Here is a 25,073-nt window from a genome sequence, read left to right on the forward strand (position 1 = left end):
CTATGCATGGCCAACTTCAAAATAAACCTTCTTCTCCCCCCACCCCCCCAAAAAACAATATATGAACATCGATGACTTTTATTTTGAAGCTAACTTGACTCTTCTTCCTGTCATTTGGTGCTTATATTACTGTTACCGCTGACGTCAACACTACATCCTGAAATCAAGTTCAGTCACGAATTAACGATACAAAAAATATACACTTAACGCTGACATTGTATTATACAGTGTCTGATGCCAGTGTATAGCGACGGCTCCAGCGTTAGCGGCTAGCAGATATCCGTTAAGCTCGTGTACCTTTCAAAGGCAAATGTGAAGCGGAATCAGTGCCAACTTGCACACGCAGGGCATCTGTTTTTAATAGTTTCAATCAAAGCCAACCCTTAGGAAAGAGCAGTACATAAGCCACATGGCTCTTTAGGATGATTTGGAGCAGTGATGAACTACACAGCAGAGCTAATCAGAATAAAGCCATTTAGCGCTGAATCCGTGACTTTTTGTGCTACATTCACGTTGCTCCAGGCGCATGCTGCCCTTGACACTGACGTGTTACATTCTGTACGCCTCTGCAGTATTTTACACGCCTTGATTGGCTCTTAGGAACAAACTAAACGGCTTCCTAATGGTGTATTTGAGAGAGAGACAGAGAGAGATAGAGAGAGAGGCCTCTGAGGAAGTGAAATGGAGCGAGCGCGGAGGTTGGAGAAGTTCAATAAAGCCTCAGTGTGAAACCTCATTAAAGCGTGGAAGTCAAAAGCACTCTGCGTTGTCATGTCTTGGTGCGCACCCGCAATTATCAACCCTTAAATCACAGTCATCAGACGTATTGTACAAGAACTCTTTTCACATGAACAACTGAACTGCTCCACACTGAGAGCTGCTTTGAATGCTGGCCCTCTCATGTGGCATCTGTAATAAAGTAAGTTTTAAACCTTCAGTGCTGAAGGTTTATGACTCATTGTCATGTAAAGAAAAGGTCAAGAAGTCAGACTTTTAAAAGCTGACCGCTTTTCAGCTTTCCTTTGCTCGGTTTTCCACTTAAAACTACTACAGAAGGACATGGGGGGGAGGCGGATATCTCTCTCTCTCTCTCACTTATCACTTCCAGAATCTTGCCATTTTTTAAATATTAATGAGGGGTGGAGGAAGAATCTGGTTTGGCGATGAGAACCCCTTTAAATGTTAAGCCTGAGTTATCATGTTGACTTGTCAACTAAGTGGTTCAATTTCTAGCAGGAAACAGTAAAGACCACATTGCACTTTGAGGGAGACTAAACAGAGAACAAAATGGAGGCTGATGAGGGCCTCTTGTATTTTGAGGAGTAGAGACAGGAAATCATCTTAAAAGGGATACATTTTATCCAAGGAGAAACTGTGAGCATTAAGAAAATAAACTAGTGCAGCGAAGTGTAGACAGTGAAGTATAAAACTACATCCAGGGCTAAAACACCCCATGCTAAGCTAATCTAGCATTTGTGAGTAGAACTGGGGTGTGCTGAGCAGGTGATATGCATTGGAAAAGGGGCACAATTATATTGTCTTCGCTAACAATACTTGGGGAAGTAAAATGAGACAGATAATGGTAACAGTAATGAATTTGTTTCTATCCTCATTTTAGTACAAAGTGTAGAGATCCCTAGCAGGGTATTATCAAGTGCTTCTTGTAATGAGAGTGATCCTAAGAGCTACTAAAGAAGACTTAAGGGAGACATTTTAAAGCCCGTTGGGGAGACAACACAATCATTTAAAGTGGTTTAATAAAAATGTGGTATAAATAAAATATTGCATTGTACATCATGTAAGTTCACATCATTTAGAGATTGGAATAATGTGCATGGGATAGAGCATTCTAATCAGTCCATTCCAAAATAAAGTTTCCGGTGATTATTCAGTAGGTTCCATCAACAGCAGCTCTTCTTTAAACATCCCAAAACATAAATACCAGGATGTAATTCAGTCCATTTTTTTCCGCTTAAGTGGACTCTCAATGAGTCATGATGACAACAAAGGCTAATGAGGGAAATCCCATCAGAAAGAAAGCGAGCCTTAAACGGTGTGTTAACTTTAAACATTTGTTCTCACACATGCTACGAGTAACAACACGATGCAGTAAAAGTGTGTATTAAATCAACAGTATTGAATTTTTAATTCGTGATCGGGCCTATGAACATGGCATTTCGGAGCAGCCCACTTGCAACACATAAAAAATACAAAGTAAAACAAATGGGGGGACGGGGGGCGGGGGGGGGGGGGTACCTGAGTTTAGAAAAAACATCATCAGTAGTCTATTGAGTTTTGAAAATCGCGTATTGAAATGCTAAAACAGCAGCTTAATCAATATCAGAAATTCCCATTTTTCGGGCACCAAAATCACTTAGCTACCATTTGCCACAGTGTTCAGTGATCAAGTGTTTTTGTATTTCACCAATCATGACAGTGACACCATGTAACGGTTAGTAGTAACAACAGCACCCTCTGGTGGTATTAGCAAGGTGCTAAATGGGCGATACCATTTAAACAGCAGCAGGACGGACTAATAAGAACAGCGAATGTTGTACTTTTCCTCATGACTGTCTCAGAGTTGCCAAGAGGCAGCCAACATTATGTCACGTAGTGCACGAGTCCCCAACCCCCGTGCCGCGGACCAGTACCGGTCCATGGGTCATTTGCTACTGGGACGCGCAGAAATAATAAATAACTTCCATTACTTCCGTTTTATTTAGTTCGGAACTTGAAAGATGTTTTATTTTGAAAAATGACCAGATTTTCTGTTACATCCGTCTACAGCAAAAAAGTCACTTTATGTCAGATTGACATTTTCCTGAAAAGCAAGGTCATACACATGGCCACCATTTTAAGTCCCTCACGACTGGACATTGTACAAATGTCTGCAGTCATACAAGACAAAGGCAAGCCAAAGTGCCCCACATGAAATGGATGGATCATTAATTTAGTGAAAATTCACTCTGTACAAGTGGAACGTTGAACCCTTCCTCTCAGGTCCTAAAGAAGCAGCACTGCATCATCATTATGCTTCCAAATTAAGGTGAAACGAAACTGAGGTGTTTATGTGTGTTCAAAGATCACGAAGAGGGAAGTGGTCAGATTGTGCTTTTTACAAACGGCGCAGGAAATGAGTCATGTTATCAATGCAACTTTACATATCGTCACTGTCGGAGGGGGGAACCCCGCATGCCTAAAAAGGGGTCAATTTCTTTTTTTTTCTTTTTTTCCTTGACAAATCAATACTTGTTGTCTGTCCTCTCGTCATCTGTTGATCTGAGATATTATGGACCAATTTAAAGGACTGAAAATCTGAACTGTCAGGGAAGTGTCACAACTCCACCACTTCCTAATTATGTGGAAGCCTTGCAGCATTATGTTGCCCAAAACATTTGTTCAAGTTTGGGGAAGATGATGTAACCACATTTTGCGTTTGTGAATTATTAAAGCTTTTTTTTTGTGGTCGACGAGGACATTTAATGTTAGCCAGCTAGAATGACCAAAGTGCCTGCATCTCGACACATTAAAATGGTTTCTCGACTGTAACAGCCCCTTCTTTGTTTACACAACGGTAACATTTTTTCCGTACCTTCTTCTTGTGAGATATACATCGGCCATTTTTTGGGCTACATGATTTTTCCACCTGATTTCACATCTTTCATCTGAGGCCGGACAGTGTCACTACCTTAACACACTCAAAATGGAGTCTAGTCTTGGGCGAGAATCAGCCCCCAGAAAAGGTTGGAGGTTGGTCAATAACCCTGAATTGCTTTTGAATAATTCATCTTACCGAGATATTTTGGACAATTCTATGCGCCCAACTGCTCGCGCTCAAACCCAATATTGATTCCTCTGAAGAGAAGGAGAGGCGGTCTGGACAATTTGGGACGACGCAGTGGGAGAATCGCTACTCCAAGAGCTTATGAGAATGTTGGAATCAGCCGTGCTATAATTGTACGGGCGCTGGTTCCGTACCAGTAAGTGACTGAGAGCAGGGCTGCTTGTGCTGCCGGGGCTGAGTGGGGTGACGGTGACAGTAGGGGCGGCGGCGCTCCTCTGGGGCTGGCCCTGGAATGACTGGTTGCTTGGGAGACCGGCGGGAGGCCCCTCCTTCGGCGTGGCGGTCCTCTGCTTCCGCCGCCGGTCGTGTCGAAGGAAAACAACCAGCACCACGAAAATGATCACAAGCAGCAGCAGAGCGAGTAGCGGTAAGATAACCAGAAGAGGGTTGGAGCTTTTTTGCGGGTAGGATTCCACACGAACGGGTGTGTTCATGAAGGGAAAATGAGCAGTTCCTGCGGTCGGTTTGGCGAGGGTTGTGCTGAAAACGCTCGTTCGATTGGACTTCCCCCAGCGGTTGCGTCCTTTGAATCGTTGTTGGTTTTTGCTAGGCTGCTGGGTGTAAACGACAGCCGTGGAGCGGTCTGAAGCAGGAGCGTTTCTCGACGTCTGGATTGTTGTCTGAGAAGGAGATGATGTTGTGACCACGGGGTTTTTTGTGGTTGGAACAGCCGCGGGATCATGCGGCACGATGGTAAAATGGAACTCCCCTTTCGCAGGTTGGACATTGTCGGCTTTCAGTAAAAACACCAGCGAGTCGTTTAACTCTTGAACTCCTGTCAAGTTGGCATTCAACTCCAAGCCTATTTTCTCTTGCATGACATCCTGGAACGTGAACGACTCGACCACTTCAGATTGACGCCACTTTTTGGTCTTTGGCCGAACCACTTTGCCGTAATTGGGGTGTGAGACGATTTCAACTACGGGGTCACAGCTACAAATAGCAGCCAGTTTCGAGGCATCAAGGGAAGAGGAGTTCAGTTTTAGAACAATGCCGTTGGGTGCCTGGACACTTTTGCCAAGCTGGATCAGAGGAGTGACAGTGACGTTTAACACCTGCGCACTCAGATTGGCCTCAGAAGTGTAGGCCGTGAATTCAAAGCTGTCTTCCGCGGATGAAAGATCGGTCATGTGGTAAGCGAGATGTCCCGTCCGTACATCTTCCTGCTCAAACTGGAACACCTCTCGGGCGTCCAGTAGAAGTTTGCCAAACTTCGGAGGTCTTGAAATTAGGTAGTGAATTGTGGCGTTCCTGCCATTCGTCCTGGCGGCCAGGTTGTCTCGAATCAGTGAAACGGCTGAGCTCCCTTGCTCAAGTGTCAACCCCGTGTAGTTGACGAGCGAGATGGTGATCTTGGTCACGTCGAGGTTGAAGAGTTTGTAAATCGGCTTATGGTGGCCATCCGTCACGCTGAAGTAAAACACCCCTGACGTAGGGCTGCCATCATGGATAAAATAAACACTCGCATTATTGATCTGGGCTTGGGTGAAGGTGCCAATCGATTCATTCAATCTTCCGTCAAGAGCCAGGTAGCCATTATTGGGCTTGCTAATCACAGAGAAGACGATATCGTCGGGGGGATTGTCTAAGTCTTCCACACTGAGGTTCTCCGGTTTAATGGCAACAGTCTCTCCCTGTACCACGGTCAGACTCGGCGCTTTGGTCTTCAACACGGGCGACTGATCATTCACAGCAGAAATTGTAATGTTGAAAGACTCCTCGATGACATCCATGTCATCGAAAGGCCTTTGGGCAGTTTTGCCCTTTGGGTTCACCCACGCGCTGAAGGCGAAGGAATCGCGGCTTGTCTCCGAGTTGTCGTGCTTGTAGGTGATGCCGTATTTGTTGAGGATAAACTGAGAGAAGTTGGGTTTCTCCTTGGTGAGGTTTCTTTCGCCGACGACGATGACGCCGTGCTGCGGCAACGACGTCACCTGGAACCAGACTTCGTTGGCGCTCCGCTGAGGCGTTGGCAGCTTCGACATCAGGTTAGTGGCATCCAGCTTGGTCTCATCAATAACGACGCTCTCTCCTTCCGTGACCTGAGCTCCTGGCGTAAAGGAAACATGATATTAGTCTTACGTTTTCAGAGACGTAATAATAATAATACATTTTATTTAAAAGCGCCTTTCATGCCACCCAAGGACACTGTACAGACAATAAGGAAATACAATGTAAAAATAGATGAGAGAAATGTTGTTCACAACTTTGTGAAATTTGAATTTGAAGAAAAAGAAGTGCAATGAAATGAGGCTTCAAAACAGAACAAATCAAGCCATTTGTTTCTGCTCTCAAACGCTGTGGGCATATCCGCTAAAAGCGCTGAGACCACATCCCGGCTCAGCTGTCAAGTGTCTTTCAAATGCCAGTACTGCTACCTGGAGCTAAAGGCTCTAGTGGCTGTAAAATCTCTCTCTCACACATATGCACAGGCTGTGTCAAACTTAAAACTCATTCACTCCCAAAGACGTTTTTAAACGTCTTTTCAGACTTGGTCTAGAATTGGCTGGTACTGAATGAGTTAAAAAAAAAAAAAACAACAATTTAAAAATCCCCTTGCTCTTCCGCCGTCTCTCCCTGATGTGCATGCAAATTACAGCCAACAACGACGCGCTCTACAGAAGCCCCGCACGCCCGAAGCCCAGTTCCACAAACTGGCGTCAAGTTGAACTTCTTGAAATTATTTGAGACCCCTCCCGTCTGTCTCCACATGACGTGCGTGCACTCACACAACCCACAACTATGTGTTCTAAAGTGGCTAAGCCAGGAACAAAGCCCTGGTCGACATACCGGCTGTCAAACTTTCCAAAAAAAAAAAAAAACTACTCTTGTCTGCATGACATGCAGACACTCATGGCTGACAATGAGGCACTTTAAAGCAGCTACTCCATCGAACTATCTGAAGGGAAGATGACAAGGTGCATCAATGAGTCCCGTGTTAGCCACATTCAAAAGAAAAAAACTGTCAAAGTAAAATGATGAAAAAGAATTGAAAGCTCGATCTCCACAATTGAGCACGACATAGTATTCAGTCTTTGCTCACGTTTCCAGCAATTATCTTCAAAATATGTATAACCAAGTCTGAATTCATTTTCCGGGGTCAATGGTGGGCTGTGATGTTCTTACCGGTGTTCGCCAAAAGGACTGTGTTATGTCGAGGTCCTTTATTCTCATAGGAGATGTCAATCTTGAAGGTGAGACTCTCCAGGGATGAAGGCGGTGATGTCACAGAGAAGCTCAACGAGTCCGAGGCTTCCCAGACCGCCGCCTCGACGGGGGTTTGGATGTACAAGACCTCTTTCCGATCCACCTGCCAGACAATCACAAAAATGCATCACAAGGTCCGACTTGGTCCTGCTCGGAAGCTAACGCTTATTGGAATGTCTTCGTGTTCTCCACCCACCATGTCTTGCGTGAACGTGGAAATGTCAACGGAGAAATTCTCAGACTGTTTTCTCACCAGGCGCCCCAGTTTGGGATGTCGAATGACACGGAATGTAATTGTGCGGTTCGAAGTATGGCTGACGTCGTTGGTTACTACTTGCAATTCCTCATTTGAAATTGGCGTAGAGGAACCTGAACAAAAGGAAACATTATTTGCAGTTACCGACGTCTAATGGATTCTGCTATGCAGTTCGGCTGGAACTAAAAAAGTATTCGAGTGCAACGAGATCTCTACAGTACTAAAAGCGGAAACATACTCATCCATACTTAGTGATGGTGTGATCCAAATGCAATGCGCGGTGTAACGTAAAATGGACTGTGACAAACGCATCTACTTGGTAGGGTACAAATAAGCCCTTTGGATGAACGCAACACTAAAGGCAGGTGAATAGATCACTTTTCATGAGCTCTCCAAGTATCTTCGTCTTTCTTGGTGATGGTACAGACACTTTGTGGAAACACTGTGAAGCCGTTCTGAGTCCATAATGAGGCATATGCAACTATTTCATGAAAAGGGGATTTACCCAGGGCATTTGAGGAGTGCTACAAAGATGAACACATTTATCACTCGGCATCGTAAGAGTGATTCACTGTACTTCTCACACCATCTTTAATTGTCTGCTAAATCTCTGACCTTGTTTGCGAAGCAAAAAAAATAAAACTCTTGCTTCCTCAGACGAGACAGTATAAAGCTCTTCGACTTGCCACTCCGGGAAGCGTAGCAGAGCGTGCCAGCTGGCAGGTTGCTACCCACATAATATCCTTTTTCCCTCCAAACTTGCAATCCAGACGGCTGGAAATCCCAGGAAAGCTAGCAGACAGTCATTAGCCTATTTTTAGATCAACTTTATGAAAATAGCATAGCTACCATCAAACATTATTAATGATGAATTGCATTTGGCAGCTCCCGTCAGTGAGAAATGGTGGGAAATGATTTAGCAGAAGAGAAGTCAGCATGAACAAGAGTAAAATACAGTGCAAGTATTTATAAATAGTCTTGACTTGGTTACAAAATGGCGGATGACTTAAACATAGAGGCAATCAAGATCAATTGTCAGCTTACTTTGTGGTGCGATTTACCTGGAAAAACCTTAAGGGGCCGATTTAGGGCCAAATTGAGGACCAAGGATCGAGCAGTGATGCTAAAGATCTGCCGGGGAGTAAAATTCACACCGTCGTTGACTTGGAAGTTAAACCCTCCGGACATGGCACCTGGAAGGAACCGGATTCCAAAATGAAACCATGAAGGATTGAGTGGCCGATGACAATCACACGGCTGTTTCACAGCCGACTGAGAAACGACTTTCACCTTTATGCACAAACAGCAGCTGTCCCCGGTCTATGTGGGCCTGGGTGAAGTTGAGCACGGCTGTCATGGGGGCGCTCTTTAGGGCCAGGTGGCCGTTGCTGGGTGGGGTCACCATGAAGTGGAGCTCCTCCGGGGATGTGTCGAGGTCCTGCGCCCTCAAGTCCTCCAGGCTGATCTCTGTCACCGAGGACACCCAAACCTTGACGCAGGGGAGACGGACATAAATGCGCATCAATAAAAGAAATAGTCAGCTTTCAAAAGCCACACCTGAAGGATTTATGATACGTACCAATGAAGTGTATCGCAATATCACAAAATAGCTGGAATAACGCGGATGCTCCGTGATGGTTAGACCGCTGAAGGCCTTTGGAGGCAGCTGTGTCCTTTACTTCGTAACGACACAAAATGCTGCGGACGGTCACCTCTAAGGCTATTTTCCCATACCCTTCTTCAATCTCCCTTAGCCTTTTTCCATTGCACATCATCCAATGAAGCAGAAAAAAAATTGTCTTCGAGATGAAGCTCGAAAGGAACGGCAGGACTACCGGAAGAAATGTGTCAGCTTTTCCAAACAGATTTACCAAGCATAATTCAAATAGGAAGGCATTCACTGTAAAATATCTTTTTTTTAAAATTGAAATAATAATAATTTGATTTGGGGAAAAAAAGTTTATGACTTTGGCTGACAGCATTTTTACTTTTCTTCAGTGTTACAGATGCCATTTTGGCTGTGAAAGGATGCACGTGCTGTCATAAAAATGTCGACTGTGTTAAATATCATGTTACAGGTTGACATGTTTAACCATTTTTTTCTTTCTGAGGGGGAAAAGGAGTTGTCCAGTCATCATTTGATTCTTGGTTTTATTGTCCACAACAAGTTAGTTGATGTTCTCCTTGTCAATGCGGGGAAGTCAACCAAAAATGTTCTTTCCATTAATATGTTCTTTGTGCCTTCATTCGTTTGAACAGGGCATGATTAATTAGGCAGAAAAATCCACCTGTTGTTAGCCATCTGAGGGGGCGGCCATTTTAACACTTTCTGTCAACTTAAAATGACCTCACAGTTGCTCGGAAAACAACCAAACACGGCTCAGCTGTTTTCTGAAGATGATGAAATTGGGTCGCATATTTTCCACTCATAAATAATGAAAAACATGACATTCATCAAAACAGAAATTTCTTGTGACCCGACGCATGCGAAAGAGCCTCATTTAAGGGCCTCGTAAACAGCGCCCATGTTTGGACTTCCTGAATGGAGCTGTCCACGTGTGACCTGTCGCATATCCCTTGGTTGCGCTACTGATTCTGTAAGGGAAGTGGGAATCGTGTGGTGTCCCGTTTCTAGATTCAACCGGGGGTGCAAATGAAGGAATGAGTGAAGAAATGTAATGTGTGTGTGTGCATGGTGAGGGGCAGTGTCACGGTGTGCGCTGAGAGGGTGACAGAGGTGCGCAATTGATCGTTGCACATCTTAGATGGAACGTCGGTGGCGTTTCAGAATAAATACACTCATGGCTCATAATTTTCTTCAGATTTTGTGTGTACAGGCACTTTATTGTTCTCAAGCTTGACTTGACCACTATGTCAAAATGAATTATCAATCGATTTATAAATCTTTCAGAATTTTTAAATAGCCAGCTTGCTCGGTGAGTCATGTTCAAGGTCCATCATGTGCTGATTCCATTTGCCAAAAATGTCCACGCTGTCAACAAACTGACATATTTTGCAGTCTGCATGTCTGCTTGCAATTATCTATTTGTCAGCGGTGACCCTCATAAGAACGAGCACGACTGAAAATGGGTAGATGGATAATCAGTTGTATTATCGGTAAGTTTTCAGGGCAGAGCATATCATAAAGTGAAGGAAATAAGATACACGAATTCAGAATGTAAGAACGCATTTTAAGGACAGCGAAAATCCAAACGCCTCATGATGCCGTGCAAGTTTAATTCCGAAGCGAAAGCCGTGAGCTGTGCAAAAGAGTTGACAACAAAGGATGAGCTTCTATTCGCTGTGCCAGAGCAGCTATTGCGTAACGCTGCCACGAACACAGGTCGTAACTCCCACAGGCAGTTCTGCAGTGAAGATCCAAACTATGACAGTACTTCGCCTTTGTTGTTGCCAGTGTCAGTTACGGCTCGGTGGAGTTTACAAAGGACGACGTGCAAAGCACGAAAACGGATGTCATCTTGGTCTAAATAAAGGTAAACGCAAAGGCTGATCTCGTCATTCTAGCAAATGAGTGTAATGTGACTATTCTTTTTTTTTTTGTTTCCTTCTCCCGTTTTCTTTTTACTAGGGATTCATGACTTAGTGGTGATGAAATGGTGTTCAAATTACAGGCTTTGACTTAGCAGCGATCAAATAACAGCCTTTGTACCAGTCTGCCACTTCCTCAGTGAGTAAACTGCTCTTACTGGAACAGAAGCACGGGGTCCTTTTTCAATTAGCACCTGTAAGCCAGCCACATGGGACCCTCGCACTTCCCATCAGCACCGCCAAAGAACGTTCGCATCCATAGGAGCACGCTCATCAGCAAACCCTCCGGAGGGAACAGCAAGCACCTCGAGCACTCCCCCGCTTCGTCGCTTCGTCGCAGCGGGGATCGGTTTGACGAGGGGCTTCAGCGCTGAGTCACCAAATTCAAAGACGCGCAAGATCATGCACACAGTTTCCTCAACCTCACGTCAAATCTGAGGCTCTTGATCGTCAAGATTTTCACGGCGGAGCCGACAGCAACCCTGTCAACACTCCAGCACTTTTCACCCTCTTATATAGAATACATGCGTTGCATTGAAAAAATGGACATCAGAATTATTAAATAAAGAATAAAATAATTTTGGGAAGGCTAATTTAAACCTAATTTAAAAAACAAAAACATTTTGATTGTTTGGAATTAAATATTCTAACTTCTAGATCTGGGGAATTGTGGGTTTTCACTTGCTGTAAGCTATAATATTATATATTGTTCAAAAAGACATTTTACCCTATTTGTTGGGAAACCTACATACTACATAAATGACGATTTTATTTTATTTTTTTACATTTTTCCACAAAAATCTCATCTATTCATATGCACCTGTGTATAGTTAGAGGCGACAGTTTGAGCACATGTAAAGATGGTAACTTTCAAACAAACCTAATGATTTGTTTCATTGTCCAAACTAATACTCTGAGCAATTCAAACTGAAGTACAAGAGAGCCACCTTGTGGACAGCAAACTGTGAAGTACATTTGTTGACACTAAACAGAATGCAAGGCATCGCCGCTACGGTGCCGGCACTCATATCTGGTCGCACCTGATTTTTGGCTCGAAGCGGAGTAAACCCTGAACTGGTCACCAGCCAATCGTAGGACATAAAGACAAACAATGAAAGACAAACACACATAAAGACAGACCATGAAAAGCGCCTGGAAGCGATCAGTGAACGCTATGCTGGATGTACTGGTAAACGTTTAAAATATAAAGTAGGAGTGTAGGCTCACCCTGAGGACTCTGTTGGAAGTGATCACAGGGGGCTCATCGTTGACAGCTGTAACCTGGATGAACAGGGCGCGAGCCTCACTCTGCTTTTTCAGGCCTGTGTCATTGGCAACCACTGTGAAGTTGTCTGCTAAGGTTTCGCTGCTGTCGTGGACGTAGTAGATGAATTCATGCTCCACCTGGTTCAAATTTGTAAATTATGAGGACGGATATAAAGTCGGTACAGAACAAATACAAAATGAGGTGTGACTCATGTCAGGGGAGTCAACGCAACAATGACAGTACACGAAAGTAAATTGGTCGTTTCTTACAATGTACAGTGAAACTTCTGAAGTTGAGCACAATACATTTTGGTACCTCTAATTTATTCAAAGTAATTTTTTTTTTTAATTTACATGGAGAATGACAAAAAAGTAATTGATCTATTATCGGTTCAAAACGCATCCTGTGAGCTGAGTTTCTTTACTGGAATGCTGGCTTGGCGATGTGATGACTCGATTAACCGATGGATAATCAGTAGAGCCAAATTTTTGATTAAACGCAAACATTAAACACAATTTATTACATCCTTAAGATGCCGACGAAGCTCATGCCTCACATTGTGAGAGTGTGAGTTTAATGGAGTGTTTTTTTTTTCCAGGAACGAAAACTTTATCATCACATTAAAATTTAGACATTCCACAATGTCACATTCATTTTGAAACTTTGCCGTTGATGCTTGATTATCTGTCGAGTACCTTACCTGCCTCCTGCTGAAAGACGTCAAGGGCACTCCGGGATGTCGGGAGTGCTCGATGCGGCCGTGACGTGGGGGCTTAGTCACATTAAACAGGAAGTTAATGCCAGCAAAGTGTCGGTTGTTGACTTGAAGTACTTCCTTTGTCAGGGCCTTGTAGCCACCTTCTTCCACGGTGAAATTGAAGACGTGAAGTGGAATGCGACGGGGTATGATATCGACCGACACGCTAATGTCGCCTACGTCGGTGACGCCATTGGTGGCCTCCAGGACAAAGGTGTCGTTGACTTTGTTGGGCTCCACCTGCACGTACTGGATGCTTCCGCTGTTAATGTCCTTTTGGGTAAATGTCTTGACAGGAGACTCCTCGCTTCCGACGTAACGTTGGTCTGCTTCCATAAAATGTCGGAGAAAGCCATGATAGGGACCCGCCTTGACTGTGAACGCGATCTCGGATGGCACATTGTCTTCATGTGTGACCTGTGTGTCAGTTGGAAACACTGCCTCATTTTAGACAAGGACAAACACAAAGACCAAGAAAAGACAAAGCAAGTAAAACCCGCCGGCATCTCTCACACTAACCTCAAGTTTAGTCTCGTCAATCTTGACTGGTTTTCCTTCCTCAACCAGGAGATTGTTGCGATGCTGCACAATGGGCGGCCTCTGGTGACTTTCCAGGTAAACCTTCACATTGATCCTCGCTACAAGGTGGATGTCCTTCGCCGTGACCGTCAAGTTGAAATGGTCCGCCAGATGTTTGCCGTCATCGTGTTGATAAGAGATGAATCCGTTCTTGAGGTCAGACAGTGTGAATGACTCCACCGCGTTTGTGCCTCGGTAGAGTCTTCCGTACTTCGGGGCGTGATCCAACCTGAACGTAACTTCTTGGTCATCTCGGATATCCAGATTGGATCGGATGGTAAAATTACTTGTGGAAAATATAACCGACTGTCCCTTTTGCACCAGTAAACCGGTATTATTGACAACTTGCAAGAAAGGGTCCTGCGCACTGATGTCTAAAAGACTTGACACAAAGTTTTTGCCATCGGAGACAAAGAGCACAAACCTGCCGACGCTTGCGCCTTTGTGAATGAACAACACTTTCTTTTCTTCTAAATCCTTCTGCCGAAACTCAAAGAGCCGATGGCTTGTGTCATTCGCCAGCACCAAATCTCCCATGGGAATTCCGCGACGGATGTAAATCAACTGGCCGTCGTCAAAATCGGAGTCTGGATCGTGGTAACGTAAATCTTCAACAGTGAGCAGCCGCCGTCCCTCTCTCACGACATGGAAAACTTTATCAATGACACGTACCGGTTTCTCATCATTGACAAGTTGAATGGATATGTTGAACGTTCCTTCTTTGGACCCGATGTCATCATCCGCAATGAAGGATTTGAAACCTTGGGCGATAGAGACAATGAAAGTGAACTCATCCTGACTTGTTTCACCATCGTTGTGAACATACATGATCCGGTCTTCTAAGAGATCTTGATTGCTGAAGGTTAAGATGTTGTTATAGCTCGAGTTCGAATTAGACTGAGAAATACGAGCAAGCCTTCCATGTTTGGTGCTGCTTAGCACAGTGTAGTACATATCCTGTGTCAGTAATGTTTCTGCAAACAGCTCATTTTTTGTGATCAGCTTACTTTCCCCCTCTCGAAGAACCAATCCGGCATTCCTGATGAAAACGTTGTTCACGTCGGCTTGAATCGAAAACTGAAAATCATAGTTCTGGGACTGAGCGTGTTTGGAAAACAAGTGAAACTTGAATCTGTCATGCGTGTCCTCATGAGGCCGGTCAACTAGTTCATAGTGTACTTTTCGATCCGTGACATCTCTTTGACTAAAGGTTGAGTTCTTTGTCAGGACGGTTTTGTCCAGGAGCAGTTTTCCTTTCTTTGGGGTGGTGAGAACCCTGAAATAAAGATCCCCCTCGGAGACAATCACACCCGTGGCTGCAGCAAACAGATAATCCGAGTCAAGCGTGACTTTCCTAACTTTATCCAAGTCCATCATGACATTCCTCACCAAGTTGTACCGCACCCATTTCACGGTGATTGGGAAAACGACTTCCGCGGTTGCCCTTGCAGCCACGAGGACTTGACATTTAAAGTGATCAGTGGCATTGGATGACTGGATCTCGTGGTAGGTGCTGACATATCTCAGACGTCCCTTTTCCAGAAGCCTTTGGGAAAACGAGTCCGTGGGCCTCCATTCGCCACTCGAGTGAAGTCTCTGGAGCTCTCCATACTGCGGGTGTTCAATGACGTCATAACGGATGTCAATCACTTGTTTGACAGCGTTGGTTTCGACGGACAATTGTTGTGAACCGATTGCAGCTATTTCTCCTTGATTGACCTCCAAACCCGTGTTGTTAGCGATTTTATACTCAAGGGCTACAGCCATCACCCTTAAAACTACAGTGTTACTAACCTTCTCCCCATCACTGACTCGAATCACTATCCTCGAGTTTCTCACCCCCGTGTGAACATAATATACTCCCAATTCTTGCAAGTCTGAGTGAGAGAATGAGGTCACCGCTGTTCCTGGGTTGTTCTCGATTTCCAAATAGCCCGCGTCTGCATTCAGGCTCCCGAGCACGGTAAAAACAAGATTGCTATGGTTGCTGTCAATGTCTGTGGCCTTCAGAACATCCGCGGTGAGTCGTTTTTTGGAGTTTTCCAACAAGACAAAAAGATTGCCTTCGGGGAGACTCAATTCAGGTGCGTCATTGGTGGGTGTTACGGTAATGTTGAAGCGGTACAATTTGTTAGCTCGGAGATAATCCGGGACTTCTTTCCGACTGCTGGAAGCTATCGAAAACATGAAGAAGTCATCTGGATCCTCCGAGCCTCCATGGATGTACATTACTCGTCCATGCCAAAGGTCCAACATGCTGAAGGTATTCTGAGGTTGGTCCTGATCAACATCAAGCCTGATCTGACCATGCAGTGGCTGTTCTTGAATTTGGAATACAATTTGAGACTGACGAATACCAAGCATCTTGAAATCCAAGAGTACCTTGATGTGTTTGGCTTCGAGAGACGCCCGGCCGCCTTCTTCAACTATCAGGGGTTTTAGCTGCACGAAATGAGAGCCATACCTTCTGTCCAAACCCCTTGCGAGTGTCGACAGTGACGGTGTTGGGCTCACCAAGAAAAATAGAGATTCTGGAGCACTCGTTGGACTCGCAGTGGTCGACGGCACCGGTTCTTTCTCAGGTTGACAGCCAACTGAGATATCCTTTGTGACGACCGCATTGTCGAGGCCCATCTTCACTCCGTTCACTTCGATATTCTTCATACATCCTTTGAAGGAGCCTCCCCGCATTCGTTTTCCTGCCACAGACATCAACTCAACCTTTCGGACTTCTGATCTGGCGCTGTCATCGATGCCTCCGATAAAAATGGAGCCTTTAAAGTGCAGCCCCTTGGAGCGGGAGCTAACGCTGCTTTTCACCATTTCCCCATCAACGGTTAATTCCAGCGTTTTAGAACTGAAGCGCATCTTGAGAGCATGCCATTTCCTGTCATTGATAAACGTAAGTGAACTAAGCTCCGTTTTGGTACCCCCTTTCCCGACGATCGCCACGGGCAAGCCTTCTTGAATTTCCAGTGCCACAAAGTCCCCCTCCTTGGCAGAGCTGTACAGGACTATGCCCTCTCTGGCCGAAGTATGCACAACACACTCGAACACCGCTTCTTGATGGCCATTCCAGGAAGGGAGAGAAATGTACGCCCTGGAGCTAAAGAAGCTAACGGGGTCCTCTTCGGTGGCGAAAAACTGAGGACTACAACCTAGCGACACCTCATGGACGGTCTTGAATCCAGTGTATGGCCTCAGCGATGACAGCAGGTCATGTTCGTTGAAGACGACATCTTCCATGCAGCCTCGAAAGCCAATTAGGTCTCTGGGGTTGTAAAGTCTGTCAAGGCCAACGGAACCTCCTACATAGATACCATCCGAGATGCTGAGAACATGATGGGGGCCGGGGATCTTTGCACTTGTGTGAGAGTTTTTGTTGACTGTCAGAGTGACATTGCGCTTGAAATGGTTGACCTCCACAGAATGCCAGGCGAGGTCATTGAGCTGCGTGCCTCTCTCGGCTCGCAGGAGTTGCTCCCCAGATCCCAAATCCAGTTTCAGCTGGGGAAAAGACATGCCGTGTTACCAGACAAGTCACACACACTTTTGAGGCCTTGTGTTAAAAGAATGTCACCTGTTATTCTAACATTTGTCTGAGATTCCAAGCAAGAGGAGCAACATTATCTCTTTGCCTTGAGCCACACCTTTGAGTGCATCATGTCACCTTCTCAAATTAATTCTAATGACATGCTCGTCAAGGCTTGCTGCCGAGTCTCCCCGCTAATCGAGCGCGGGCTTCCAGGGAGAGACGCACGCGCAAGCCTGACTCACAATTGTTCACTTGTAACAGTGAACACAACAATAATTTGGTGGCCTGACCCTGTAGAAGGAAGAGGGGATGAGCAGTCCCTCCACCCCGAGCTCACTAAAACACAGCCATGAAACACAGTGCGATTCAATCCATGCTCTGACACAATAAAAAGATTGGTCACAATTACTCGAGTTTGCTGGCAATGAATTACTCAGGACTATTCCCTTCCCACATGTATGGTAAATAAGTTTCCTTCAGCATATACTGGACATTCCCTCTGTATGTAGCTTTAGCCTGGCAGAACTGCTTACAGTGGGCTTTGGAATAATCAGAAAGGTACAATTGTATTTCACTCCTAAATACCTCCAGGAACAATGCCACTGAGATTGTACAAATCGGAATATGAGGAGCATTTCTGGGAGAAATACAGTATGTAGGTAAAATCATTCCAAAAAAAGTCAAATCAGCGTATGTGAAACCAGCGGCGGTTTTTGGCATGTGCATTATGTGTGGCCGCACAGGGAGGCATTGCTGGGATGGCGCCGATGAGCCCCAAAATTGGCTCACAACAATGGGGCGGGGTGTCTCGTCATTCAAGCTTGGACCGCCACTGTTGAAGTGCATCTGTGACAGAAATCACCTTCACCATTACAGTTGAGACTTTGTCTTATTGTTTCGATGGAAAGTTTATATCGGTACAATGATGGCAAGAGTCTGATCGTAGAATGGATTATTTCTCCTAAAAATTTCCAATATTTCCTATGGTGATCTAAAGACATACCATTCTTTAATTGCATATCCGCATGTTGCACTTTTAGAAATAATCGTTAATAACTGCTCTGGACTGACCAAGCGTTAGCATGTTTTTTTTATTGAGTCTGGTTTTAGTTTTTTTTTTATTCTTTATTTCACTTTGTCATTGTGTGCCTTGTCCTCTGTGTGCTCCAGCTGCAACATTAATTAACCCATTTCATCCCAAATTTTTCCCAGACATTTAAAAGTCAAAATCAGGTGTCATTGGTAGCCCTTTCCAGTAATCAGTAATAAAAAATTTTAGAGCCCTGTAAATTAAATCATTGTTGTCCTTCACAAATGTAACCGGTGGGATTAAATGGGTTAACTTCCTTTTAAAGGGACAATAAAAACTTTCTGATTCTGATTCCAACCAAACTTTTAATTGGTGACGTTCACTCCAATCATAATAAACACAATGGAATCGGAAAGCCTTCAGAATGCGCAGCTGTGACATGATGGGACTGGTATGGCGCTGGCACTCAGCTCGCGTCACGCAGACTTGTCTGCTTGCGTTACCGGGTGGAGAGACTGACACTGTTAGCGGATCTGGCGTCATTGCTTCGGGTCGGTCAGCGATGGCGTGAGCACGACTTTTTGTGGGCATGCATGCATGTGTGTGCTCATAGCATGTATACTTGAACACATATGCTCATGCATGGGGGGGCCATGGATGTACCCACCTGCAGGTGACCGGCATTGAGCTCTAGCAGAAAGTAGACGCTCTGGCCGGCGGCGAGAAACAGCAGGCCATTGGTACTGGAAGTTCGGAAGCGAATGTGGAGCTTGTTATGGTCGGACGACCCTGTTGCCTTCAGCTGTACAAAGCCATCGCCATAAAAGGACGCTGGAGAAAAAGAGCAGAGAGGCACATTTGTTTAAAAAAAAAAATACAAACAGACAAAAGATACAGTATATTTCTCACGTGTGACTTTCATCTTTTTTGCAGGTTTTTAGGACAATCAAACATGCCCGGTGTATGTCAATGGGAAGAAAAAAATAAAAACAAGGGTGTAAATACAGAAACCCAAGAGCAAGTAAAGTACTGTGGTCCTAATATAGCACGCATGTGACATTTAGACAGAAAAGCACCAGGCTAATTGGCATTCTAGTTGTTCTTACAAGAGTAGCGCGCACACACACAAACACACATTTCAGATCACATAACATGTTTGTCCAGAGGCTCTTAAGGTAACCTTAACCTAAACTTTCCTTGACCTTAAGCGAGTTTTTGCCTGAAAATATTTCACATTATGCAGAATTGCTTTTCATGCACCAAAGGAAAGCATGCTTGAGAGTGTAGATCAAAGATTTGCTTTACGGCGCATCTCTGTTGGACCGGCTGTAATTTTTGTGCCATAATAATTCACATTCAAGTCCATCAGCAGCACTGGAATGAGGAATTCCCTTGAAAAAGAAGCACACTCAAGCCTGTGCCTCGGTGGAAAACTAAGCTTGAAAGAAAGTGGCTTTTACAAAGGTAAATTTCAGCATGATATTTGCTTTTAATGCCGCACGAGCAGTGTACAAATTGAGGTTTCGGATGAGGCAGGCGAGTTTAGACCCATCCTCCCCTGATGGAGACCTTCAATCTGAACATGAAAGGTTCCCCATCCCCACATTTTCTGAGGTCGCAAGTTCCTGAAACGGCATATTACAAGGACAGATCCATCTGTTTTCTTCTGGCTCGCTTCCCTGCCATTTCACATCAGCCTATAATCTGGACTAATGTGTGACTAGTTGTCCCAGTCAAGCTTTCATGCCCAGGCACCAGCAGCTCCCACAGACACAGTTGAAACATCCACAAACATGTTTGCTGCTCTCGGCAAATACAGATCCCAGTTCTTCTTCCGCCTGACGCGATGGCAAAAGAGAGATTAGAAATGAATGGCAGTCCATCGTTTCTATGTGTGATAAATCTTTGTAATTCAAACGTAAAGTACATAGAGCGGAGATGTCAGACATACGGCCCGCGGGCTGGAACAGGCCCATGAGGAGGTTCGATCAGGCCCGCAGAATAATTTAAAAATGCATAAATGACACGGAATTAATATTTTTAATAGGGTGCAATTCATGGATTATCCGCTATGCGGCACACTGTTTTCTATTTCGTTTGTAAAGTGTAGGCAGGGATTACATTTAGATTTTATATGCACATGTGTAAATGGTTTAAAAAAAAATCCTTTCTTTATAAATCTCGTTTAATCTTAAAGTGCATTACTATATGTTTCAATACCAATTACATGTTAAAGTTTTGTGCCTTTGTATAATCAGTGGGATCAGCTGCAATGCATATACTGTATGTGAATGATAAAATTAAATTGCACATTTGTCTAAGGAAATTAAGGTGTTTCGTGAAATGTTAGGTAAAAGATATGTTCATGAAATTTCAACATTTTCCTCATGTTCTTGTGCTTCACTATACCAAAACAAAGGAAAGACATATTATTGTGGCCATTTATCGCAGAGTATGGTAGAATTTTAATGGTCCGGCGCACTTGACATCTACCAAGGCCGTATGCGGCCTATAATGTGAAATGAGTTTGACACCCCTGACGTAGAGTATGTAGAGTCACATAACAATTAACCTTTTTTTTTTAATGTGCAAATTACAGGTGTGGTGCACATTTGTTTGAGATCCTTTGTAATTGTGAAAAAAGTTCTTTACAACATTATGAAACTGTACCCAGGTTTTTTTTCTCCAGCATTTTTCTTCATCGGTGAAGAAAATCAGGCAAATATAGGAGATGACTAGATGTGAAAGTCAACAATTTTGTTACTCATGCAAACTAGGTTATATTGTCCAGCCTTGGTGGAAGTGTTTGCTCCACTGAGTGCATTCTAGTTTCTTCTGTATTGTTCCTATTTAAGGTGCCATTTAATTAGCAGTTATTACCTGACCGTCCTAGATTTCAACTCTCAGTCAATCAGACGCAAACGACATGGTGTCCGTTAGGGAATCATTAAATGGAGCCAAATATCAACAGAAATTTTTGGCAGAGACAGACAGAAAGTGCATTTATCGTTCATCCCTCTCAGTAGATAGAAAGAAGGAAAAAAAATCGGTGACATTTTGTCCTTTTACTGTACCGACAAGGATGGACATGCACGCTCAGATGCGTTTTGGTGCAATCGCAATGACGTTTAATACGTCTGACTGAATGTCACGCTGGCTTAAAAAACAGAGGTCTCCTCGGCTGTGTAAGGGCTGCATTCTTAGAAAGTGGTTAAAAAGACGGCAAAGACGATTGCTTCCGTTGAAGGAGGCTGGTGTCAGACGTTTTGCGACATAAACTCTTCAAACACGCACTTTTGGCGAACGACGGCGAGGAGAGGAGAAGGCGATAGTAAAAAGAAGCATGTTCTGTCAACTCAGCGCACAACAAAGCCAGTCTTTACTGTTGATTAGAGAAGCAAGACCAGAGCTTGTCACTGCTTGTGGGCCAAAGTTTATCCAACAAATCGGCGATGCAACTTGACTCAAGTGTCTCCTTTTGTTTTGTCAAAGCCGTACATGGGCAACAGGCTTCTTACAGAACACTCTCGTAATCTGTACGGGCACAAAGGGAAGCAAAGGGATGCCAGTCACAGAAAGGAAAATTTGGAGATGTAACAAAACAAAAGGAGGCTGATATTTTTAGACAATGTGTGATGTCAGCATATCACGCCAGCCGTCAGCACACTGTACTTGTCCTCGTTTTGCGCCAGCACCAAAGTATTAAATGTGCATGTGCGTGTTTTGCTTTTTAATATGGCCTTTTTGTCATATTTTTTCACTGGGAAAAGGAAGCTGGTAAATGTACATTTACACTGCGGTCCCGGCAGCACATGATTTGAGATAAGAGTGATTTGAGTTAGGAGCTCGCCACATAATATTTCAAGGTTATAAACAGCACGATGAACTACAGTCAGTACACACCCTTTTCACTTGATTCTTTGATAGTTGTAGTAGTGATGGAAGAGTGCCAACACCAGGTATTGGTATCGGGTCGATACAGGCCCTATTTAAGATATCGGGTACTCGAAAAGCTGCCAATAGCAGCCACTGATTCTTTAGGCTAGCTAGCTAGCTAAATAAGGAAATAAATCGATGGATCGATCGATCGATCTCTGTCATCAAGGTCATGGTAATGCGCAAAGGTTGAATCCAAGCAAGCATGCTCTTTGTGGTTTTTTTTTTCATGAGTATAATAAAATAATTGACCAAATCATTGCTAACTCACTGTCAAAATATCAATAAAAAAAAAGGCCCACGGGCTACTCATGTGGGCCTCGAGGGCTACCTGTCTATCGATCGATAGATAGATAGATAGATAGATAGATAGATAGATAGATAGATAGATAGATAGATAGATAGATAGATAGATAGATAGATAGATAGATAGATAGATAGATAGATAGATAGATAACATTGAGTAAGTGCTCCTCAGTAGTAGTTGGCACTATACTGCGGCAGTTTGACGTATTAGCAAATAATCATCTGCATCATAAAAAAATTACGATTTTTTTCTTTTGTCATTGTGTAAAATGAAAATTTAGATATCTATAGTACTACAGGTGTCGGAACTTGATATCGGTGAATACACAAAGAGTGAATACTCATGCTGGTATTAGTCTGAAAAAAAAAGCCCTAATTTATACCCTGGAAGTGTTTTTCAGTCACATATTTAGGTAGTTAGGACTTATCTACTCCATTAGAGCAGGTAAGTGATATATATTCCGGCTGCCTTCCCGTCATGAAGAGAGGATTTGGAAACATTTTTTGAACAAATTGTAGACTGACCATAGTAACATAACAAATTGCGTCCATTACTGTTGCTATTTTCAATGGAGTGAGTGAGTCACAGTGAAATTATTCCTGATTATTCCCACTGGCACAGTTGGGATGAGTGAAGCCCACTGAATTTCTATGACACATGCCAAGGATGAACTCAAGCAGACGAGGCTAATGAATACACATACGAGTGCCAACAATGTATATAGCCATAAAAATAACACACATGCACAGCCTTGTCCCTTAGGAGAGGAGGCCGGAGCCACTTGAGTGTGGTATTGTCGTCATCATGTGCAATGACTATGCTTTGCTGCACTTCTGTACTCTAAATGCGTAAAAGTTATATACCAATCATTGATGCATGTTATGCTGTTTGTAAAAAATAGAAACATACAACAACAAAAAAAAAATATTTGCTAAACCTGCACAATATAGTCGATTGACCTTAAATATAAGAGCTGCATTAAATATTCCTTTTAACGGTAAAAGAACAAGATACGAAGACCAAAAAGGCAATTGACAAGAAACTAGAATCATACGTTCATTTTATACTCATCATGTCACCAACGTGGTGCCCGCGGGCACCAGGTAGCCCTCGAGGCCCACATGAGTAGCCCGTGGGCCTTTTTTTTATTGATATTTTCACAGTGAGTTAGCAATGATTTGGTCAATTATTTTATTATACTCATGAAAAAAAAACCACAAAGAGCATGCTTGCTTGGATTCAACCTTTGCGCATTACCATGACCTTGATGACAGAGAATTAAAGATCACAAAACAGACAGACAAAGAAAACAAAAAATACAATTCTTTTCTTTTAAACGGTTACTGATACGAACAACCATTCACCCTCATATTAATTAACACCGACGGACAATTTACAGTTCAATTAACCGAACGTATGTTTTTAGAATTTGAGAGGAAACCAGATAAAATCCATTCAAGCAAGTGCAGAACACAGCGTTGAGATTCTGACACTGAATCTTAGAATTGTGAGGCATTTTGTGTGTATTAGATATACGTACAGTACATATTAAAAAAATATATTAACCATGATTATTTTTGATGCCGTTTTTGCATTAGATGGCATTATTGTGGAGGTGTCCCAAATTAAGTGGTCAGTGAGCGGTCAATATAACAAATCACGGCATTGCACTGTAATATTAGTAACTTAATTCTCATGTACTTTGTTGTAATCATTTTCAGCATAACTATTCGCGATATGTCACAGTTCGCAAAAGCTAACACTACTTTTGACCTTTTTAGGTATTTGTTGGTAGCGGTCGCCTTCAACCAATGCAAAAGTTTGACCAAAAAGAGGACGTTGCACGGTACAGCAAATAATATCCTAGTTTGTGTCGCGTGTAAAAAGAGTTTGAAGGCAGCACGGTTACCTCCCGACGCTAGCTCGACCAGGAGCGACCACCAAAACAGCCCGCAGATCCACAGCAGCAACTTCTTCGGGGCTCTTTTCCCAAAGGAGAACATCTTCCTTCGCTAAGTCGACATTTCACATGCTCGCACACGGCGTTTGTCTTTTTGTCTTCTGGTCCGACAGAGTTCGAGTTGGTTCTGTGACAGAAAACGGCAGTAAAGAGAGGACCACCGGGGAGGCACAGGGGAATCGAAAGACTCCGCCTCGTGAGCGCGCCAGCCCTCTCGTGAACGCGCGTTCCAAAATAACAGCGCAAAGAGACAAGCGTGGCGTGGAATGCGGGGCGTTATTTTCGCAGGTTTTTTTTTTTTTTGTATTTTAACGATTTCTAAGAACAAGCAGCGTTTTTTAATAAATCAACACGAAGAATAATACAGCGAATTACTTGAATTGGTTGATGACTGGTCACCTGTTGCCAGGCGAAGTTCACTTGATTCATTCAATTTATGCCCCATAGATAATGAAAAAAAATTACATAAAAATTATAGTAACCACGCCCGTTTTGCTATTTGAATGGCAGACTGACACAAAAAAACGGGCGAAATTCATTTGGCTCATTCAAAAAGCCACTTGCAGATCTCATCTGTGCATGCGTAAAAATCAAGTTCAAAAACATAAGCGGTTATAAAACAAGTGGGTTTGACTCATGAGTGTATGCCTAACTTTATGTTAAATCTTGCAAGCATTGTTTGAAAAACTTAAAGGAGTGGTATCAAACTCAAAGCCCGGGGGTCAGATCCGGCCCGCCTCATCATTGTATGTGGCCCCTGAATTTTGCCATAATTTTGTTTACACTGTTTACACTCACTTGAACAATAATTGAACAAACGAGAAACAAAGAGTTGACTTATTTCAA

General features: G+C 43.6%; 1 protein-coding gene and 1 long non-coding RNA gene across 2 annotated transcripts; one reads left to right on the forward strand and one right to left on the reverse strand.

Annotated features, from left to right (window-relative positions):
- Nucleotides 1–1,739: 1,739 nt before the first annotated feature.
- cspg4ba (chondroitin sulfate proteoglycan 4ba) lies at nucleotides 1,740–24,406 on the reverse strand. Its single transcript, XM_086111595.1, has 10 exons — nucleotides 24,177–24,406; nucleotides 18,692–18,855; nucleotides 13,400–16,966; nucleotides 12,824–13,297; nucleotides 12,084–12,260; nucleotides 8,598–8,796; nucleotides 8,369–8,500; nucleotides 7,248–7,420; nucleotides 6,971–7,154; nucleotides 1,740–5,894 (listed from the first exon to the last, which is right to left on the reverse strand). The coding sequence occupies exons 1-10, from the start codon at nucleotides 24,268–24,270 to the stop codon at nucleotides 3,835–3,837; spliced, it is 7,224 nt and encodes a 2,407-aa protein (XP_085967721.1). The 5' UTR covers nucleotides 24,271–24,406; the 3' UTR covers nucleotides 1,740–3,834.
- Nucleotides 5,704–7,965, forward strand: LOC147205139 (uncharacterized). Its single transcript, XR_015100942.1, has 2 exons — nucleotides 5,704–5,832; nucleotides 7,021–7,965. It is a non-coding gene; the product is annotated as an uncharacterized LOC147205139 (long non-coding RNA).
- Nucleotides 24,407–25,073: the final 667 nt, after the last annotated feature.

This window comes from Hippocampus guttulatus, chromosome 5 (genome assembly GCF_054856545.1).
Source record: "Hippocampus guttulatus isolate MCC_2025c chromosome 5, RoL_Hgut_1.0, whole genome shotgun sequence".
Lineage (NCBI taxonomy): Eukaryota > Metazoa > Chordata > Actinopteri > Syngnathiformes > Syngnathidae > Hippocampus > Hippocampus guttulatus.

What these genes read in the sequence shown, in the direction of transcription:
- cspg4ba (XM_086111595.1), bottom strand. Translation starts at nt 24,270, where the DNA reads ATGTTCTCCTTTGGGAAAAGAGCCCCGAAGAAGTTGCTGCTGTGGATC. An exon ending in TCAATGCCGGTCACCTGCAG is followed by an intron (nt 16,967 to 18,691) that starts GTGGGTACATCC and finishes TCTTTTCCCCAG; the next exon opens with CTGAAACTGGATTTGGGATC. An exon ending in CCACGTTCACGCAAGACATG is followed by an intron (nt 7,155 to 7,247) that starts GTGGGTGGAGAA and finishes ATTGTCTGGCAG; the next exon opens with GTGGATCGGAAAGAGGTCTT.